General features: G+C 47.0%; 1 protein-coding gene across 1 annotated transcript in view; it reads left to right on the plus strand.

Moving 5' to 3' along the window:
- Positions 1-19,025, plus strand: part of NCOA1 (nuclear receptor coactivator 1) — a 90,859-nt gene that overhangs the window by 29,306 nt on the left and 42,528 nt on the right. The window contains exons 6-10 of the mRNA XM_083857659.1: positions 1,823-2,002; positions 5,392-5,487; positions 8,312-8,452; positions 12,495-12,642; positions 17,681-18,911. Of these exons, the coding sequence (XP_083713785.1) occupies positions 1,823-2,002; positions 5,392-5,487; positions 8,312-8,452; positions 12,495-12,642; positions 17,681-18,911 (1,796 nt within the window). The remainder of the gene's footprint in view (positions 1-1,822; positions 2,003-5,391; positions 5,488-8,311; positions 8,453-12,494; positions 12,643-17,680; positions 18,912-19,025) is intronic.

Below are 19,025 nucleotides of genomic sequence, written 5' to 3' on the forward strand. Positions count from 1 at the left end.
TCTTTGGGAATTCTGGCTCCTTAAATCCACAGATTATTGGGAATTCTGTCTCTTTAAATCCCAGAGATTTTTGGGAATTGTGACTCCTTAAATCCCAGAGATCTTGGGGAATTCTGGATGGATTTTTCTTCTCTAAATCCCATAGGTCTTTCGGAATTCCAGCGGGAATTTTTCTCTTAAATCCCAGGGATCTTTTGGAATCTGGCTCCTTAAATCCAGAGATTTTTGGGAATCCTGGGTACTTAAATCCCAGAGATTATTGGGAATTCTGGCTCTTTAAATCCCAGGGATGTTTGGGAATTCTGGCTCCTTAAATTCCAGAGATTATTGGGAATTCTGGCTCCTTAAATCCACAGATTATTGGGAATTTTGAGTCCCCAAATCTCAGAGATCTTTGGGAATTTTGGCTCGTTAAATTGCAGGGATCCTTGGGAATTCTGGCTTCTTAAATCCCAGGGATCTTTGGGAATTCCAGATGAATTTTTCTTCTCTACATCCCGTAGATCTTTCGGAATTCCAGCGGGAATTTTCCTCTTAAATCCCAGGGATCTTTGGGAATTATGGTTCCTCAAATCCCAGAGATCTCTGGGAATTCTGGCTCCTTCAATCCCAGAGATCTTTGGGAATTCCAGATGGATTTTTCTTCTGTAAATCCCCGAGATCTTTGGGAATTCCAGCTGGAATTTTCCTCTATAAATCTCAGAGATCTTGGTGAATTCTGGCTCCTTAAATCCCTGGGATCTTTGGGAATTCTTGCTACTTAAATCCCAGAGATGTTTTGGGAATTCTGGCTCCTTAAATCCCAGAGATGTTTTGGGAATTGTGGCTCCTTAAATCCCAGGGATCTTTGGGAATTCTGAATGGATTTGTGCTCCTTAAATTCCAGGGATCTCTGGGAATTCTGGCTCTTTAAATCCCAGGGGTCTTTGGGATTTTTGGCTCCTTTAATCCCAGAGATCTTTGGGAATTCTGGCTCCTTAAATTCCAGAGATTATTGGGAATTCTGGCTCCTTAAATCCAGGTATCTTTGGGAATTCTGGCTCCTTAAATTCCAGAGATTATTGGGAATTCTGGCTCCTTAAATCCAGGTATCTTTGGGAATTCTGGCTCCTTAAATTCCAGAGATTATTGGGAATTCTGGCTCCTTAAATCCAGGTATCTTTGGGAATTCTGGCTCCTTAAATTCCAGAGATTATTGGGAATTCTGGCTCCTTAAATCCAGAGATCTTTGGGAATTCTGGCTCCTTAAATTCCAGAGATTATTGGGAATTCTGGCTCCTTAAATCCAGAGATCTTTGGGAATTCTGGCTCCTTAAATCCCAGAGACCTTTGGGAATTCTGGGTACTTAAATCCCAGAGATCTTTGGGAATTCTGAATGGATTTGTGCTCTTTTAATCCCAGAAATCTTTGGGATTTTTGGCTCTTTAAAGCCCAGGGATTTCTGGGAATTCTGGCTCCTTAAATCCCAGAGATCTTTGGGAATTCCAGATGGATTTTTCTTCTGTAAATCCCGGAGATCTTTGGGAATTCCGGCTGGATTGTTCCTCTTAAATCCCAGGGATGTTTGGGAATTCTGGCTCTTTATATCTCAGGGATCTTTGGGATTTTTGGCTCCTTTAATCCCAGGGATCTTTGTGACGAATTCCCTGATTGTGGATCATTCCCATCAACCCCTAAATCCCATTTTTTCCCCCCGCAGTGAACGGCGTTCCGTGGCCGCAGGGGCAGCCACACCTTCCAGTGCCTGCTCCTTAAATCCCAGAGATCTTTGGGATTGTAGATCATTCCCATCAATCCCTAAATCCCATTTTTTCCCCGCAGTGAACGGCGTTCCGTGGCCGCAGGACTCGGGTCGCCGGGGCAGCCACACCTTCCAGTGCCGGCTGCTGGTGCGGCCGCCCGACGAGGCCGGGGCCGAGAACCCCGAACTGCGGCAGCGCTACGAGGCCATGCAGTGCTTCACCGTCAGCCAGCCCAGGGCCTTCCAGGAGGAGGGGGAAGGTGAGATTTGGGGTTTGGGGTGTCCTAAAGGGGTCTGTGGGGTTGGGGTTGGGATTTGGGGTGTCCTAAAGGGGTCTGTGGGGTTGGGGTCACTACGAGGCCATGCAGTGCTTCACCGTCAGCCAGCCCCGCGCCTTCCAGGAGGAGGGGGAAGGTGAGATTTGGGGTTTGGGATTGGGGTCACTACGAGGCCATGCAGTGCTTCACTGTCAGCCAGCCACGGGCATTCCAGGAGGAGGGGGAAGGTGAGATTTGGGGGATTTGGGATGTCCTAAAGGGGTTTGAGATTGGGGTCACTACGAGGCCATGCAGTGCTTCACTGTCAGCCAGCCCAGGGCCTTCCAGGAGGAGGGGGAAGGTGAGATTGGGGTCAGGATTGGGGTTTAGGGCATCCTAAAGGGGTCTGTGGGGTTGGGGTTGGGGTCACTACGAGGCCATGCAGTGCTTCACTATCAGCCAGCCCAGGGCCTTCCAGGAGGAGGGGGAAGGTGAGATTTGGGGTTTGGGGTTGGGGTCACTACGAGGCCATGCAGTGCTTCACTGTCAGCCAGCCCAGGGCCTTCCAGGAGGAGGGGGAAGGTGAGATTTGGGGGATTTGGGGTGTCCTAAAGGGGTCTGTGGGGTTGGGATTGGGATTGGGATTGGGGTTAGGGTTGGGTCTGGGGTCACTACGAGGCCATGCAGTGCTTCACTGTCAGCCAGCCCAGGGCCTTCCAGGAGGAGGGGGAAGGTGAGATAATCATTCCTGGGATTGGGATTGGGGTTGGGATGGAGCAGGATTAGGATTGGGGTTGGGATTGGGATGGAGCAGGATTAGGATTGGGGTTGGGATTGGAGCAGGATTAGGATTGGGGTTGGGGTTGGGATGGAGCAGGATTAGGATTGGGGTTGGGATTGGAGCAGGATTAGGATTGGGGTTGGAGCAGGATTAGGATTAGGATTGGGATTGGGATTGGAGCAGGATTAGGATTGGGGTTGGGATGGAGCAGGATTGGGGTTGGGGTTGGGATTTGGGATTGGAGCAGGATTGGGGTTGGGATGGAGCAGGATTGGGGTTGGGTTGGAATTGGGATTGGAGCAGGATTAGGATTGGGGTTGGGATTGGGATTGGAGCAGGATTGGGATTGGGGTTGGGATTTGGGATTGGAGCAGGATTAGGATTTGGGTTGGGATTTGGGATTGGAGCAGGATTAGGATTGGGGTTGGGATTTGGGATTGGAGCAGGATTGGGGTTGGGATGGAGCAGGATTAGGATTGGGGTTGGGATTGGAGCAGGATTAGGATTGGGGTTGGGATTTGGGATTGGAGCAGGATTAGGATTGGGGTTGGGATTTGGGATTGGAGCAGGATTAGGATTGGGGTTGGGATTTGGGATTGGAGCAGGATTGGGATTGGGGTTGGGATTTGGGATTGGAGCAGGATTAGGATTGGGGTTGGGATTTGGGATTGGAGCAGGATTGGGATTGGGGTTGGGATGGAGCAGGATTAGGATTGGGGTTGGGATGGAGCAGGATTAGGATTTGGGTTGGGGTTGGGATTGGAGCAGGATTGGGGTTGGGATGGAGCAGGATTGGGGTTGGGTTGGAATTGGGATGGGAGCAGGATTAGGATTGGGGTTGGGATTTGGGATTGGAGCAGGATTAGGATTGGGGTTGGGATTGGAGCAGGATTAGGATTGGGGTTGGGATTGGAGCAGGATTGGGGTTGGGGTGGAGCAGGATTAGGATTGGGGTTGGGATTGGAGCAGGATTAGGATTGGGGTTGGGGTTGGGATGGAGCAGGATTAGGATTGGGGTTGGGATTGGGATTGGAGCAGGATTAGGATTGGGGTTGGGATTGGGATGGGACGGAGTGAGAGGATGGGAATGAAGAATTGGGATGGCATTGGGTGAGGGAGGATGGCAATGAAGGATTGGGGTTGAGATTGGGATTAGGGTGCCATGGATTGGGATGGAAGAGAACTGGGATGGGATGGAGCAGGATTGGGATGGGATTGGGATTAGAGCAAGATTAGGATTGGAGCAAGATTAGGATTGGGATTGGGATTGGGGTAAGAGGATGGGATGGGAATGAAGGATTGGGGTTAGGATTGGGATTAGGGTGCCATGGATTGGGATGGGATTGGGATTGCAATGGCATGAGGTAAAAGAGGATGGGATGGGAGTGAAGGATTGGGATCAGCATTGGGATTGGGATTGGATTGGGATGGGAGAGCAGAACTGGGATTAGGTTTGGGATGGAGCAGGATTGGGATTGGGTTTGGGATTGGGATGGATTGGAATGCAGGGTTGGGATTGGAATGCAGTGACTGGGGTGGGATTGAGATAAATTGAACCTGGACTGGGTTTGGATTAGAATTGAGATTGGATTTGGAATTAGAATTGGGATTGGGATGGCAGTGCAGGGTTGGGATAGGATGGGTAGGAGCGGGACTGGGATGGGATTGAGCAGGATTGGGATTAGGATTTAGCAGTTGATATAGGATGGGAATACAGAGCTGGGCTTGGGATGGGATTGAGCAGGATTGGGACTGGGATTGGGATTGCAATGGCATAGGGTAAAAGGATGGGAGTGAAGGATTAGGATTGGATTGGGATGGGAGAGCAGAACTGGGATTAGGTTTGGGATGGAGCAGGATTGGGATTAGGTTTGGGATTGGGATGGATTGGAATGCAGGATTGGGATTGGAATGCAGTGACTGGGATGGGATTGAGATAAAATGAACCTGGACTGGGTTTGGATTAGAATTGGGATTGGATTTGGAATTAGAATTGGGATTGGGATTGGGATTGGGATGGCAGTGCAGGGTTGGGATAGGATGGGATGGAGCGGGATTGGGATTGGGATGGGAGAGTAGAATTAAAGTTAGATTTCAGTAGGGATTGGGATGGGATTGAGCAGGATTGGGATTGGGTTGAGCAGGATTGGGATTAGGATTTAGCAGTTGATGCAGGATGGAAACACAGGACTGGGATTGGGATTGAGGACAGGACACAGCCGATCCTGCCCGGAAGGACCAAACCCTGAACTTTCAGACCCAAATCCCAACAATCCCTGCTCCAACACGGAATTTCATTATCCCAACCCCTCCCACATCCCCAAAAAACCCTCCACAACCAATCCCTGCCAGCTTTTCCAAAGGAATTTTCCAGGCAACCAAACCCCATTTCCCTGGGCAGGAATGGAAGAAAATTCCAAAGGCAGGGAATCAAATCCTGGGAGCAAAATTTGAATTCCGAACCAGAATTCCCGACGGCGGCAATTTGGGAACGGCTCCATCATTCCTAATGGCTTTTTAATTATTATTTTTTTAATTATTCTTGGTGTTTTTTAATTTATTCCTGGTGTTTTTTAATTAATTCCGGGTGTTTTTTGAAATGAATTTTCAGATTTCCAGTCGTGTCTGATCTGCATCGCCCGGCGGTTGCCGCGCCCGCCCGCCCCGGCCCCGGCCGAGTCCTTCGTCACCAAACAGGACACCACAGGTACCAAAGGGATGCAATTCCCAGAAATTCCCGGGAATTCCGCCCAAAAATCCTGGAATTCTGGGCGTGGGGGGTCTGGGAGTTGAAGATTTGTGGAAATGATGGAATTCTGGGATGGTTTGGGGTTGAATTCATCCCATCCCGGAATTTTTTTCTTGGATGGTGTCAGGGATTTTCTGGGAATTTCAGCTCAGTTGGGAATTCCTTGCCCCAAATCCTGTTTTTTCCCCCTTTTTCCAAGGAATTCTCTCTGTTCCCAGCCTGGGATTGGATCCAGCTCCATCCCAGCTTCTTCTCTGGGAAGGAATTTTGGGAATTCAGGGCTCCAGGAAGGGTCTCCCTTCCCTTTTCCATCCCTGAATTCCATAAAAACCCCTCGGGATGGATCCTGGGTGTCCTTGATCCCAGAATCCCAGAATTCTTTTTGGATTTTTAATCCCATCCCATTCCAACCCCAAAATCCTGGAATCTCCCAACCTTTCCTTGGCCACGCCCAGGGAATTCTCTGGGAATTCTTTTCCAGCCTTTCCCCACCTTCCAGCCGGGAATTCCTTCCCAAATTCCTCCCCTTTTGCCAGAAAATTTCTTCCATTTCCATCTCAACTCATTTCCAGGAAGGAATTTTGGGAATTCCCTGGGAATTTGGGACTCCAGGAAGGGTCTCCCTTCTCTTTTCCATCCCTGAATTCCATAAAAATATTTTTGGATGGATCCTGAGTGTCCTTGATCCCAGAATCCCGGAATGGTTTGGGATGGGATCCATGGACCTTCAATCCCATCCCATTCCAACCCCAAAATCCTGGAATTTCCCAACTTTTCCTTGGCCACTCCCAGGAATTCTTTGGGAATTCCGGCCCAGCCAGGATTCTGGGATCAAGGACACTCAGGATCCATCCCAAAATATTTTTATGGAATTCAGGGATGGAAAAGGGAAGGGAGACCCTTCCTGGAGCCCCCAATTCCCAAAATTCCTTCCCAGAGAGGAGCTGGGATGGGGCTGGATCCAATTCCAGGCTGGGAATGGAGGGAATTCCTTGGGAAAAGGGGAGAAAAGTGGAATTTGAGAAGGAATTTCTGGCTGGGCTGGAATTCCCAAAGAATTCCTGGGAGAGGCCAAGGAAAAATTGGGAAATCCTGGGATTTTGGGGTTGGAATGGGACGAGATTGAAGGTCCTTGGATTGATCCCATAAATGGAATTCTGGGATTCTGGGATCAAGGGCACTCAGGATCCATCCTGAGAGGTTTTTATGGAATTCTGGGATGGAAAAGGGAAGGGAGCCCTGAATTCCCAAAATTCCTTCCCGGAGCGGAGTCAGGATGGGGCTGGATCCAATCCCAGGCTGGGAATGGAAGGAATTCCCTGGGAAAAGGGGAGAAAAACCAGAATTGGGGCAGGAATTCCCAGCTGGGCTGGAATTCCCAAAGAATCCCTGTGAGTGTCCAAGGAAAAATTGGGCAATCCAGGATTTTGTGGTTGGAATGGGATGAGATTGAAAATCCAAAAAGAATTCTGGGATCAAGGACACTCAGGATCCATCCCAGAATATTTTTATGGGATTCAGGGATGGAAAAGGGAAGGGAGACCCTTCCTGGAGTCCTGAATTCCCAAAATTCCTTCCCAGAAAAGGGTCGGGATGGGGCTGGATCCAATCCCAGGTTGGGAATGGAGGGAATTCCTTGGGAAAAGGGGAGAAAAGTGGAATTTGAGAAGGAATTTCTGGCTGGGCTGGAATTCCCAAAGAATTCCTGTGAGTAGCCAAGGAAAGGTTGGGAAATTCCAGGATTTTGGGGTTGGAATGGGATGGGATTGAAGCTCCACAGATCCCATCAACAGAATTCAGGATTTTGGGATCAAGGACACTCAGGATCCATCCCAAGGTGTTTTTATGGGATTCCGGGATGGAAAAGGGAAGGGAGACACTTCCTGGAGTCCCCAATTCCCAAAATCCCTTCCCAGAAAAGAGTCAGGATGGGGCTGGATCCAATCCCAGGCTGGGAATGGAGGGAATTCCCTGGGAAAAGGGGAAAAATGGGATTTGGGAAGGAATTCCTGGCTGGGCTGGAATTCCCAGAGAATCCCTGGGAGTGTCCAATGAAAAATTGGGAAATCCCAGGATTTTGGGGTTGGAATGGGATGGGATTGAAGGTCCTTGGATTGATCCCATCAATGGAATTCTGGGATTTTGGGATCGAGGACACTCAGGATCCATCCCAAAAGGTTTTTATGGAATTTGGGGATGGAAAGGGGAAGGGAGACCCTTCCTGGAGTCCCCAATTCCCAAAATTCCTTCCCAGAAAAGAGTCAGGATGGGGCTGGATCCAATCCCAGGCTGGGAATGGAGGGAATTCCCTGGGAAAGGGGGAAAAAAAAACGGAATTGGGGCAGGAATTCCCAACTGGGCTGAAATTCCCAGAGAATTCCTGGGAGTGGCCAAGGAAAAATTGGGAAATCCAGGATTTTGGGGTTGGAATGGGATGGGATTGAAGGTCCATGGATCAATCCCATCCCAAACCATTCCGGGATTTTTGGATCAAGGACACTCAGAATCCATCCTGAGATATTTTTATGGAATTCAGGAATGGAAAAGGGAAACCCTTCCTGGAATCCTGAATTCCCAACTTCCCAAAATCCCCCAATATTTTTATTTTTATTTTTATTTTTATTTTTTTTATTATTTTTATTTTTATTTTTATTTTTATTTTTAATTTTCCCCTCCCCAGGGAAGATCATCTCCATCGACACGAGCTCCTTCCCAAAATCCCCAATATTTTTATTTTAATTTTTATTTTTATTTTTATTTTTATTTTTATTTTATTTTCCAGGGAAGATCATCTCCATCGACACGAGCTCCCTGCGCGCCGCCGGCCGCACGGGCTGGGAGGATTTGGTCAGGAAATGCATTTACGCCTTTTTCCAGCCCCAGGGAAGGGAACCCTCCTACGCCAAGCAGCTCTTCCAGGAAGGTAAAATTCCCTTTTTTTAAAATTTTTTTTTTCCATCTGGGAATGTTGTGGTTTTTTTTTATCTTGGAAAAAAAAAATTGGGTGTTGTGAAGGAAATTTGGGGATTCTTTTTTTTTTTTTTTTTTTTTCTGTTTTTGGGTTTTTTTGGGGATTTTTTTTGTGTTTTTTTTTGTGGGTTTTTTTTGTTTTGTTTTGTTTTCTGTTCTTGGGGTATTTTTGGGGGGGTTTTTGGGGGTTTTTTTGGGTTTTTTGGGGTTTTTTTTGTGGGTTTTTTGGTGTGTTTTTTGGGGGGTTTTTTTGGGTTTTTTGGGGGTTTTTTGGGGGTTTTTTTGTGTTTTTTTTGGTGTGTTTTGTTTTGTTTTGTTTTGTTTTCTGATTTTGGGTTTTTTTTTGGTTTTTTTGTGGGTTTTTTGGGGGGGTTTTTGGGGGGTTTTTTGTGGTTTTTTGTGGGTTTTTTTGTTTGTTTTGTTTTGTTTTGTTTTCTGTTTTGGGGTTTTTTTTGGTTTTTTTGGGTTTTTTTTGTGGGGTTTTTTTTGTGGTTTTTTGGGGGTTTTTTTGTGTTTTTTTGTGGTTTTTTTGGGGGGGTTTTTTTGTTTTGTTTTGTTTTCTGTTTTTGGGGTTTTTTTGGGTTTATGGGGTTTTTTTGTGGATTTTTTTTGTGTGTGTTTTTTTTGTTTGTTTTCTGTTTTTGGGGTTTTTTTGGTTTTTTTTTTTTTTTTGTGGTTTTTTTGTGGGTTTTTTTGTGGGGTTTTTTTGTTTTTTTTTTTTTTTTTTGGTTTGTTTTGGTTTGTTTTCTGTTTTGGGGATTTTTTTGTGGTTTTTTTGGGGTTTTTTGGGGGTTTTTTTGTGTGTGGTTTTTTTGTTGTTTGTTTTCTGTTTTTGGGGTTTTTTTGGTTTTTGTTTTGTTTTGTTTTGTTTTGTTTTCCCTCCTACGCCAAGCAGCTCTTCCAGGAAGGTAAAATTCCCTTTTTTTTTTTTTCCACTTGGGAATTTTGTGGGTTTTTTATCTTGGAAAAAAAAAATAAAAAATCAGGTGTTGGGTTTGTGGGGTTTTTTTTGGTGTGTGAAGGGAATTTGAGGATTTTTTGGGTTGTTTTTTCTTGTTTTGTTTTGTTTTTGGTTTTGGGGGTTTTTTTTTGGTTTTTTGGTGTTTTTTTGTGGGTTTTTTGTGGGTTTTTTTGTGGGTTTTTTTTTGTGTGTTTTGTTTTGTTTTCTGTTTTTGGGTTTTTTCTGTATTTTTTTGGGGTTTTTTTTTTTTGGGTTTTTTGTGGGGTTTTTTGTGGTTTTTTTTGTGTTTGTTGTTTTGTTTTGTTTTCTGTTTTTGGGGTTTTTTTGGGGGTTTTTTGGGTTTTTTGGGGGGTTTTTTGGGTTTTTTGGGGGGTTTTTTGTGGGGTTTTTTTGTGTTTTTTTTTTCTGTTTTTGGGTTTTTTTGGTTTTTTGGGGTTTTTTTTTGTGGGTTTTTTGGGGTTTTTTTTGTTTGTTTGTTTTTGGGGGTTTTTTGTGGGTTTTTTTTGTTTTGTTTTCTGTTTTTGGGGTGGTTTTTTTTGGGTTTTTGGGGTTTTTTTGTGGATTTTTCTGTGTGTTTTTTTGTTTTGTTTTGTTTCCTGTTTTTGTTTTTTTGTTTTTTTGTGGGTTTTTTTGCGTGTTTTTTTTTTTGTTTTGTTTTCTGTTTTTGGGGTTTTTTTGGGCTTTTTTGGGGTTTTTTTTTTGTGGGTTTTTTTTTGTGGGGTTTTTTTTGTGGGTTTTTTTTTCGGTTTTTGGGTTTTTTTGGTTTTTTGGGGGGTTTTTTTGTGGGTTTTTTTGTGTTTTTTTTTTTCTGTTTTTGGGGTTTTTTTTGTGGGTTTTTTTGTGGGTTTTTTTGTGGGGTTTTTTTTTGTTTTGTTTTGTTTTCTGTTTTTGGGGGGGTTTTTTTGGTTTTTTTGGGGTTTTTGGGGGTTTTTTTGGGGGGTTTTTTTGGGGTTTTTGGGGGTTTTTTTGTGGTTTTTTTGGGGGTTTTTTTGTGTGTGTGTTTTTTTATTTTTTTTTTTGGTTTTGTTTTTTGTTTTTGTTGTTTTTTTTTTGTTTTTTTGGGGGGTGTTTCTTTTTCTGTGGGGGTTTGGGTTTGGTGTTGTTGGAGGGTTTTTTAGGAGATTTAGGAGTTTTCTGGGGTTTTTTTTCTTGAGATTTTGGTGGTTTTCTCCTGGAATTTCTCAGGAATTCAGTGTTTTCCCATTCAATGATGGTCTCAGGATGGTTTTCAACCTTCACGTTGAGCGACGGCTCCGTGTTGATTTTCCCAGGGTCTTTTTGGGATTTTTGGGATCATATTCCCACTAAATTGGGATTTTTGAGATTAGATTGGGATTTTCCTGGGATTTCTCTCGGGATTCCCTGTTTTTCCCAGGATTTTCCTGGGATTTGGGTGTTTTTTCCCCTCAATGAAGACCCCAAGACCATCCTCAGCCCCTCGTCCCCTTCACGTTGAGCGACGGCTCCGTGCTGACCCTCCCTGGGCCTTATTGGGGTTTTTTGAGATCAAATTCCCACTAAATTGGGGTTTTTTAGGATTTTCTTGGGATTTTTTTAGCATTTTCTCAGGATTTTCCTGGTTTTTCTCAGGAATTCATTGTTTTCCCATTCAATGATGGTCTCAGGATGGTTTTCAACCTTCACGTTGAGCGACGGCTCCGTGCTGACCCTCCCTGGGCCTTATTGGGGTTTTTGGGATCAGATTCCCACTAAATTGGGGTTTTTTAGGATTGGATTGGGATTTCTTGTTTTTGTTTTCTGTTTTTGGGGTTTTTTGGGGGGTTTTTTGGGCTTTTTTGTGGGGTTTTTTTTGTTTGTTTGGGTTTTTTTGTGTGTGTTTTTTTTGTTTTTTTTTGTTTTGTTTTTTTGGTTTTTTTTTCTCTGTTTTTGGGGTTTTGTTTTTTTTTTTTGTGGTTTTTTTGTGGTTTTTTTTTTTTTTTATGTTATTTTTTTTGTTTTTGGTTTTTTTGGTTTGTTTTTTTTCTCTTTGTGCGGGTGTGACTTTGGTGTTGTTGGAGGGTTTTTTAGGTGATTTGGGAGTTTTCTGGGTTTTTTTCTTGAGATTTTGGTGGTTTTCTCCTGTTTTGAAAGGAATTTGGTTTTTTTGGGGGGTGTTTTTTTTTCTCTTTGTGGGTGTGGGTTTGGTGTTATCGAAGGGTTTTTTTTAGAGGATTTGTGAATTTTCTGGGGTTTTTTTTCTTGAGATTTTGGTGGTTTTCTCCTGGTTTTTCTCAGGAATTCAGTGTTTTCCCGTTCAATGATGGTCTCAGGATGGGCTTCAACCTTCCCGTTGAGCGACGGCTCCGTGTTGATTTTCCCAGGGTCTTTTTGGGATTTTTGGGATCATATTCCCACTAAATTGGGATTTTTGAGATTAGATTGGGATTTTCCTGGGATTTCTCTCGGGATTCCCTGTTTTTCCCAGGATTTTCCTGGGATTTGGGTGTTTTTTCCCCTCAATGAAGACCCCAAGACCATCCTCAGCCCCTCGTCCCCTTCACGTTGAGCGACGGCTCCGTGCTGACCCTCCCTGGGCCTTATTGGGATTTTTGGGATCAGATTCTCATTGAATTGGGATTTTTTTATGATTTTCTTGGGATTTCTTTAGGATTTTCCGGGAATTTTCCTGGAATTTCTCAGGAATTCAGTGTTTTCCCATTCAATGATGGTCTCAGGATGGGCTTCAACCTTCACGTTGAGCGACGGCTCCGTGCTGACCCTCCCTGGGCCTTATTGGGATTTTTGGGATCAGATTCTCATTGAATTGGGATTTTTGGGATTTTCTTGGGATTTCTTTAGGATTTTCTTGGGATTTTCCCAGGATTTTCCAGGAATTCAGTGTTTTTTTCCATCAGTGATGATCCCAGCACAACCTTCACCCCTTTCATCCCCTTCACACTGAGCAACGGCTTCTTATTGACCTTCTCTGGGTTTTTTACCATTTTCTTGGGATTTTCTCAGGATTTTCTTGGAATTTTCCCGGATTTTTTTGGGGATTTCTCTCAGAATTCCCTGTTTTTCTCTCCCCGTGCAGTGATGACCCGCGGCACGGCCTTCAGCCCCTCGTACCGTTTCACGCTGAGCGACGGCTCCGTGCTGAGCGCCCACACCAAGTGCAAGCTCTGCTACCCCTCCAGCCCCGAGCTGCAGCCCTTCATCATGGGGGTGCACGTCATCGACAGGTGAGGCATTCCCAAAATTCCCATGGAATTCCTGCCCGGAATTCCCACCTTCATCATGGGGGTGCACGTCATTGACAGGTGAGACATTCCCATGGAATTCCAGCCCGGAATTCCCACAAAATTCCAGAATTCCAGCCCAGAATTCCCAAGGAATTCCAGAATTCCAGCCCAGAATTCCCACAGAATTCCAGCCCGGAATTCCCATGGAATTCCCACTAGAATTCCAGAATTCCAGCCCAGAATTCCCACAGAATTCCCACCTTCATCATGGGCATCCACGTCATCGACAGGTGAGACATTCCCATGGAATTCCAGCCCGGAATTCCCACAAAATTCCAGAATTCCAGCCCGGAATTCCCACGGAATTCCCACCTTCATCGTGGGCGTCCACGTCATCGACAGGTGAGACATTCCCATGGAATTCCAGCCCGGAATTCCCACAGAATTCCCGCCTTCATTATGGGCGTGCACGTCCATCATCAACAGGTGAGACATTCCCAGGATTCCCATGGAATTCCAGCCCGGAATTCCCACAAAGTTCCAGAATTCCAGCCCGAAATTCCCATGGAATTCCCACCTGGAATCACCCAAGCCCTTCATCATGGGCGTCCACGTCATCGACAGGTGAGACATTCCCAGAATTCCCATGGAATTCCTGCCCGGAATTCCCAGAAAATTCCAGAATTCCAGCCCGGAATTCCCATGGAATTCCCACCTGGAATCACCCGAGCCCTTCATCATGATCTATGTCATCGACAGGTGACACATTCCCAGAACTTCCATGGAATTCCTACCTGGAATTCCCACAAAATTCCAGAATTCCTGCCCAGAATTCCCATGGAATTCCTGCCCAGAATTCCCAAGGAATTCCAGAATTCCAGCCCAGAATTCCCAAGGAATTCCCACCTGGAATCCCCTGAGCCCTTCATCATGGGCATCCACGTCATCGACAGGTGAGACATTCCCAAAATTTCCATGGAATTCCCACCTTCATCATGGGCGTGCACGTCATCGACAGGTAAGACATTCCCAGAATTCCCATGGAATTCTGGCCCAGAATTCCCATGGAATTCCCACCTTCATCATGGGCATCCATGTCATTGACAGGTGAGGCATTCCCGGGATTTCCATGGAATTCCAGCCCGGAATTCCCACAAAATTCCAGAATTCCTGCCCAGAATTCCCAAGGAATTCCAGAATTCCAGCCCAGAATTCCCACAGAATTCCAGCCCGGAATTCCCACGGAATTCCCACTAGAATTCCAGCCCAGAATTCCCACAAAATTCCACAATTCCAGCCCAGAATTCCCACAAAATTCCAGAATTCCTGCCCAGAATTCCCATGGAATTCCCACCTTCATCATGGGTATCCACATCATTGACAGGTGAGACATTCCCGTGGAATTCCAGCCCGGAATTCCCACAAAATTCCAGAATTCCAGCCCAGAATTCCCAAGGAATTCCACAATTCCAACCCAGAATTCCCATGGAATTCCCACCTTCATCATGGGCATCCACGTCATCGACAGGTGAGACATTCCCATGGAATTCCCAAGGAATTCCAGAATTCCAGCCCAGAATTCCCACGGAATTCCCACCTGGAATCCCCCGAGCCCTTCATCATGGGCGTCCACGTCATTGACAGGTGAGACATTCCCAGGATTCCCATGGAATTCCTGCCCGGAATTCCCAGAAAGTTCCAGAATTCCAGCCCAGAATTCCCATGGAATTCCACCATTCCGGCCCGGAATTCCCATGGAATTCCCACCTTCATCATGGGCGTCCACGTCATTGACAGGTGAGGCATTCCCAGAATTCCCTTGGAATTCCTGTCCGGAATTCCCACAAAATTTCAGAATTCCAGCCCAGAATTCCCATGGAATTCCCACCTTCATCATAAGCACATCATCGACAGGTGAGACATTCCCAAAATTTCCATGGAATTCCTGCCCGGAATTCCCACAAAATTCCAGAATTCCGGCCCGGAATTCCCATGGAATTCCCACCTTCATCATGGGCGTCCCTGTCATCGACAGGTGAGACATTCCATGGAATTCCTGCCTGGAATTCCCACAGAATTCCACAATTCCAGCCCAGAATTCCCACCTGGAATCACACAGAATTCCTGCCTGGAATTCCCACAGAATTCCAGGTTTCCAGCCCGAAATTCCCACGGAATTCCCACAAAATTCCAGCCCAGAATTCCCACGAAATTCCCACCTTCATCATGGGCATCCATGTCATCGACAGGTGAGACATTCCCAGAATTCCCTTGGAATTCCAGCCCAGAATTCCCACAAAATTGCAGAATTCCCGCCCGGAATTCCCACAGAATTCCAGAATTCCAGCCCAGAATTCCCATGGAATTCCCACCTTCATCATGGGCATCCACATCATTGACAGGTGAGACATTCCCGTGGAATTCCAGCCCGGAATTCCCACAGAATTCCAGAATTCCCGCCCGGAATTCCCATGAAATTCCCATCAGGAATGCAGCCACTGGATTTTCCAGTTTTCTGTTTTTCTTTCTTTTTCTTTTGTTGTTTTGTTTTCCCGGTTCTGGGTTTGTCCCGGAATTCCGGCAGTTTCCGGGGTGTTGTCGTTCCCTGAGGGGTTTGGGAATCGGCAGAAATTCCTGAAGGGAAATTTCCCGGTGCTTTTTAAAATTTGGCCTCGAACCGATTTCAAGCCGTTCTCTGGTTCAGGGTTGGATTGGGATCGGGATTGGGATCAGGATTGGGATCGGGATTGGGATCAGGATTGGGATCGGGATTGGGATCAGGATTGGGATCAGGATTGGGATTGAGATTAGGATTGGGATTGGGATCAGGATTAGGATCAGGATTGGGATCAGGATTGGGATCAGGATTGGGATCAGGATTGGGATCAGGATTAGGATCGGGATTGGGATCAGGATTGGGATTGGGATCAGGATTAGGATTAGGATTAGGATTGGGATCAGGATCAGGATTAGGATCAGGATTGGGATCAGGATTGGGATCGGGATTAGGATTGGGATTGGGATCAGGATTGGGATCAGGATTAGGATCAGGATTGGGATCAGGATTGGGATCAGGATTGGGATCAGGATTAGGATCGGGATTGGGATCAGGATTGGGATCAGGATTGGGATCAGGATTGGGATCAGGATTAGGATCGGGATTGGGATTGGGATCGGGACTGGGATTAGAATTGGTATTGGGATCAGAATTGACATCTGGATTGGGGTTAGGATTGGGATCAGGATCAGGATTGAGATCAAGATCAGGATCGGGATTAGGATTGGGACCAGGATCCGGACTGGGATTGAAATCACAATCAGGATTGGGATTGGGATCAGCATCAGGATTGAAATCAGGATTGGGGTTGGGATTAGGATTGGGATTGGAATCATAATCAGGATTGGGATTGGTATCAGGATTGAGATTAGGGTTAGGATCAGGATTGAGATCGGGATCAGGATTGAGATTGGGATCGGGATTAGGATGGATTGGGATTAGGATTGGAATAAGGATTGGAATAGGGATTGGGATTGGGATTGGAATTGGGATTGGGATTATGATCGGGATTATGATCAAGATCAGGATCAGGATTGAGATCAGCATTGGGATTGGGATCAGAATTGGAACTAGGGTCAGGATCAGGATTGAGATCGGGATCAGGATCAGCTGCGGGATTGGGATTGGGATTGGGATTAGGATTGGGATTAGGATTGAGATCAGAATTGGGATCAGGATTTGGATCAAGATTGGGATCGGGATTGGGTTTGGGATCATGATTTGGCTTGGGATTGGAATTGGGATTAGGATTGGGATCAGGATTGGGATCAGGATTGGGATCAGGATTGGGATCTGGATTGGGATTCAGATCAGGGTTGAGATTAGGATCGGGATTGGGATTAGAATCAGGATTGGAATCACAATCAGGATCGAGATTGGGATCAGGATTGGGATCAGGATTGGGATTGGGATCAGGATCGGAATTGGGATTGGAATCACAGTCAGGATCGGAATTGGGATTAGAATGGGGATAAGGATTGAAATTGGGATTGGGATTAGGATTGAGATCGCGATCAGGATCGGGATTGGGATCAGGATTGGGATTGGGATTGGGATTGGGATTGGAATTGAGATGGGGATAAGGATAGAGATTAGGATGGGGATCATGGTTGGAGTTGGGGTTGGGATTGGGATTGGAATTGGGATCAGGATCTGGATTAGGATTGGGTTTGGGATTAGGATTGGGATTGGGGTCAGGATCAAGCTCAGATTTGGGATTATGATCCAGATTGGGATTAGGACTGGGATTGGAATTGGGATTAGGATTCAGATTGAGATCGGGATCAGGATTGGGATTGGGATTAGGGTCAGGATCAGGTTCAAGATTGGAATCAAGATTGGATTCGGGATCAGGATCGAGATTGGGATGGGGATCATGACTGGGGTTGGGATTGGGATCGGGATTAGCACTGGGATTGGGATTAGGATTGGGATCATGATTGGGATTGGAATTATCAGGATCAGGATTAGGATTGGGATCGGGATCAGGATTGGGATTAGGATCAGGATTGAAATCACAATCAGGATCGGGATTGGGATCAGGATTGAGATCAGGATCAGGATTAGGATCAGGATCAGGATCAGGATTGGAATTGGGATTGGGATTAGGAAATCCCCCAAGGATTTCTGTCAGAATTCCCAGGAAAAACACTCCTCTGGAGCTGCTCCCAAGACACAATTCCTACAGGTTGGAGCCCCTGGAATTCCGAACAGGGAATTTTTGGGATCCTTCCTGCCATTGGAGCAGGATTTGGGAATCCCAGACCTCAAAAAAGGGTTGGAATTCCCAGCAGGAAATTTTTTGGGATCATTCTTTCCATTAGAGCAGAATTTGGGAATTCCAGACCTCGACAAAGGGTTGGAGCAGTGGGAATTCCAAACAGGGAATTTTTTGGGATTTCCCGCTGCCAAAACAACTCCAACCAACACCAAAAAAATCCTTAAAAAACCAACTTTTCCTTGTTTTTTTTTTTCCTCCAGGGATCACGGGATCCTGTCGGGGCAGGAGCCGCTCCCCAGGCTGGGCCCGGCGCTCAATCCCAACATTTCCCCGGGAATTTCCCTCCCTCCCTCCAACGGCTCCGTGGGCTCCCCCCACCCCTCCACCCCCACCCCAAACTTTGGGAACGCTCTGCCTTTGGGGCCTCCTCCTCCTCCTCCCCCCGGGAATTCCCTCCCGTTGTCCCACCACGGCGGGTCCCCCATGGGCAGCCCCGCCTTGGCTCCGGCGGCTCCGGCTTCGGCGGCTCCGGCGCCGTTCCTGTCGCCGCGGCACCGCGGCAGCCCCGGCGCCGTGCCCAGAGCCCGACCTCCTCCTCCTGGAAATGGAAATCCCTTCCCTCCTCCTTCATCATCATCGTCATCATCTTCATCATCCTCGGTGCACTCCCCGGCTCCCAATTCCCGGCCTTTCCCCACCGAAGCTCCTCCTTCGGCAAATCCTTCGGCATTCGCGCCGCCGCCGCCGCCGCCGTTGAGACAGAACTCCCAAAACTCTCCCGGCCGCCTCCCAACGACAAAACCCGACAACGCTTTGGGCGACCTCCAGAGCGACGGGAACTCCTCGGATAAACCCTCAGAGCCCGGAATTCCTCACGGGAATCCCGACAACGATTCCGGCGCCGCCGCCAAATGTCCCGGCACCGGCACCAGCCACCGCCTGGTGCAGCTTTTGGCCACCACGGCCGAGCAGCAGCTTCGGCATCACCACCAGCACCACCATCACCACCATCACCACCACAACGAGGTGGTGGTGGGAGATCCCAGCAAAGATCCTTTGGGAATGAGCACCGGGAATAATAATAATCCCGGGAATAACGGCCCGGGGTGTCCGTCGGCGCACAGCTCGTTGACGGAGCGGCACAAAATCCTGCACCGGCTCCTGCAGGAGGGGAGTCCCTCTGATGCCACCAACACAACCGCAACAACCGCCGCGGTGACGCCGACAGAGCAGGAGAAGAAGGAAAATCCCGTCGGGAATTCCGTCGGGAATTCTGTTGGGAATATCACGGAAGGGGAGAAGAAGAAGGAGTCCAAGGATCACCAGTTATTGAGGTATTTGCTGGATAAGGACGAGAAGGAGGCGGCGGCGGCGACGGGGATGGGCCTGGAGGACGTCAAGGTCAAGGCCGAGAAGGGAGAGGCCCCCGAGGCTCCGGCGCCGCCGTGTCCCGGGAGCGGCGTTCCCAAAATTCCGGCGCCGGGAGAGGAGGTCAAGATGGAGCCGCAGGGACAGGTGAGGGGGAATTCTCTGGGGTTTGGGGTCTTGTTCCCATAAAATTTGGGAATTCTGGGGTGGGATTGGTGGAGAACGATCCCAAAATTC

The sequence above is a fragment of the Zosterops lateralis genome (assembly GCF_965231275.1).
Source record: "Zosterops lateralis genome assembly, chromosome: 3".
Classification (NCBI taxonomy): Eukaryota; Metazoa; Chordata; class Aves; order Passeriformes; family Zosteropidae; genus Zosterops; species Zosterops lateralis.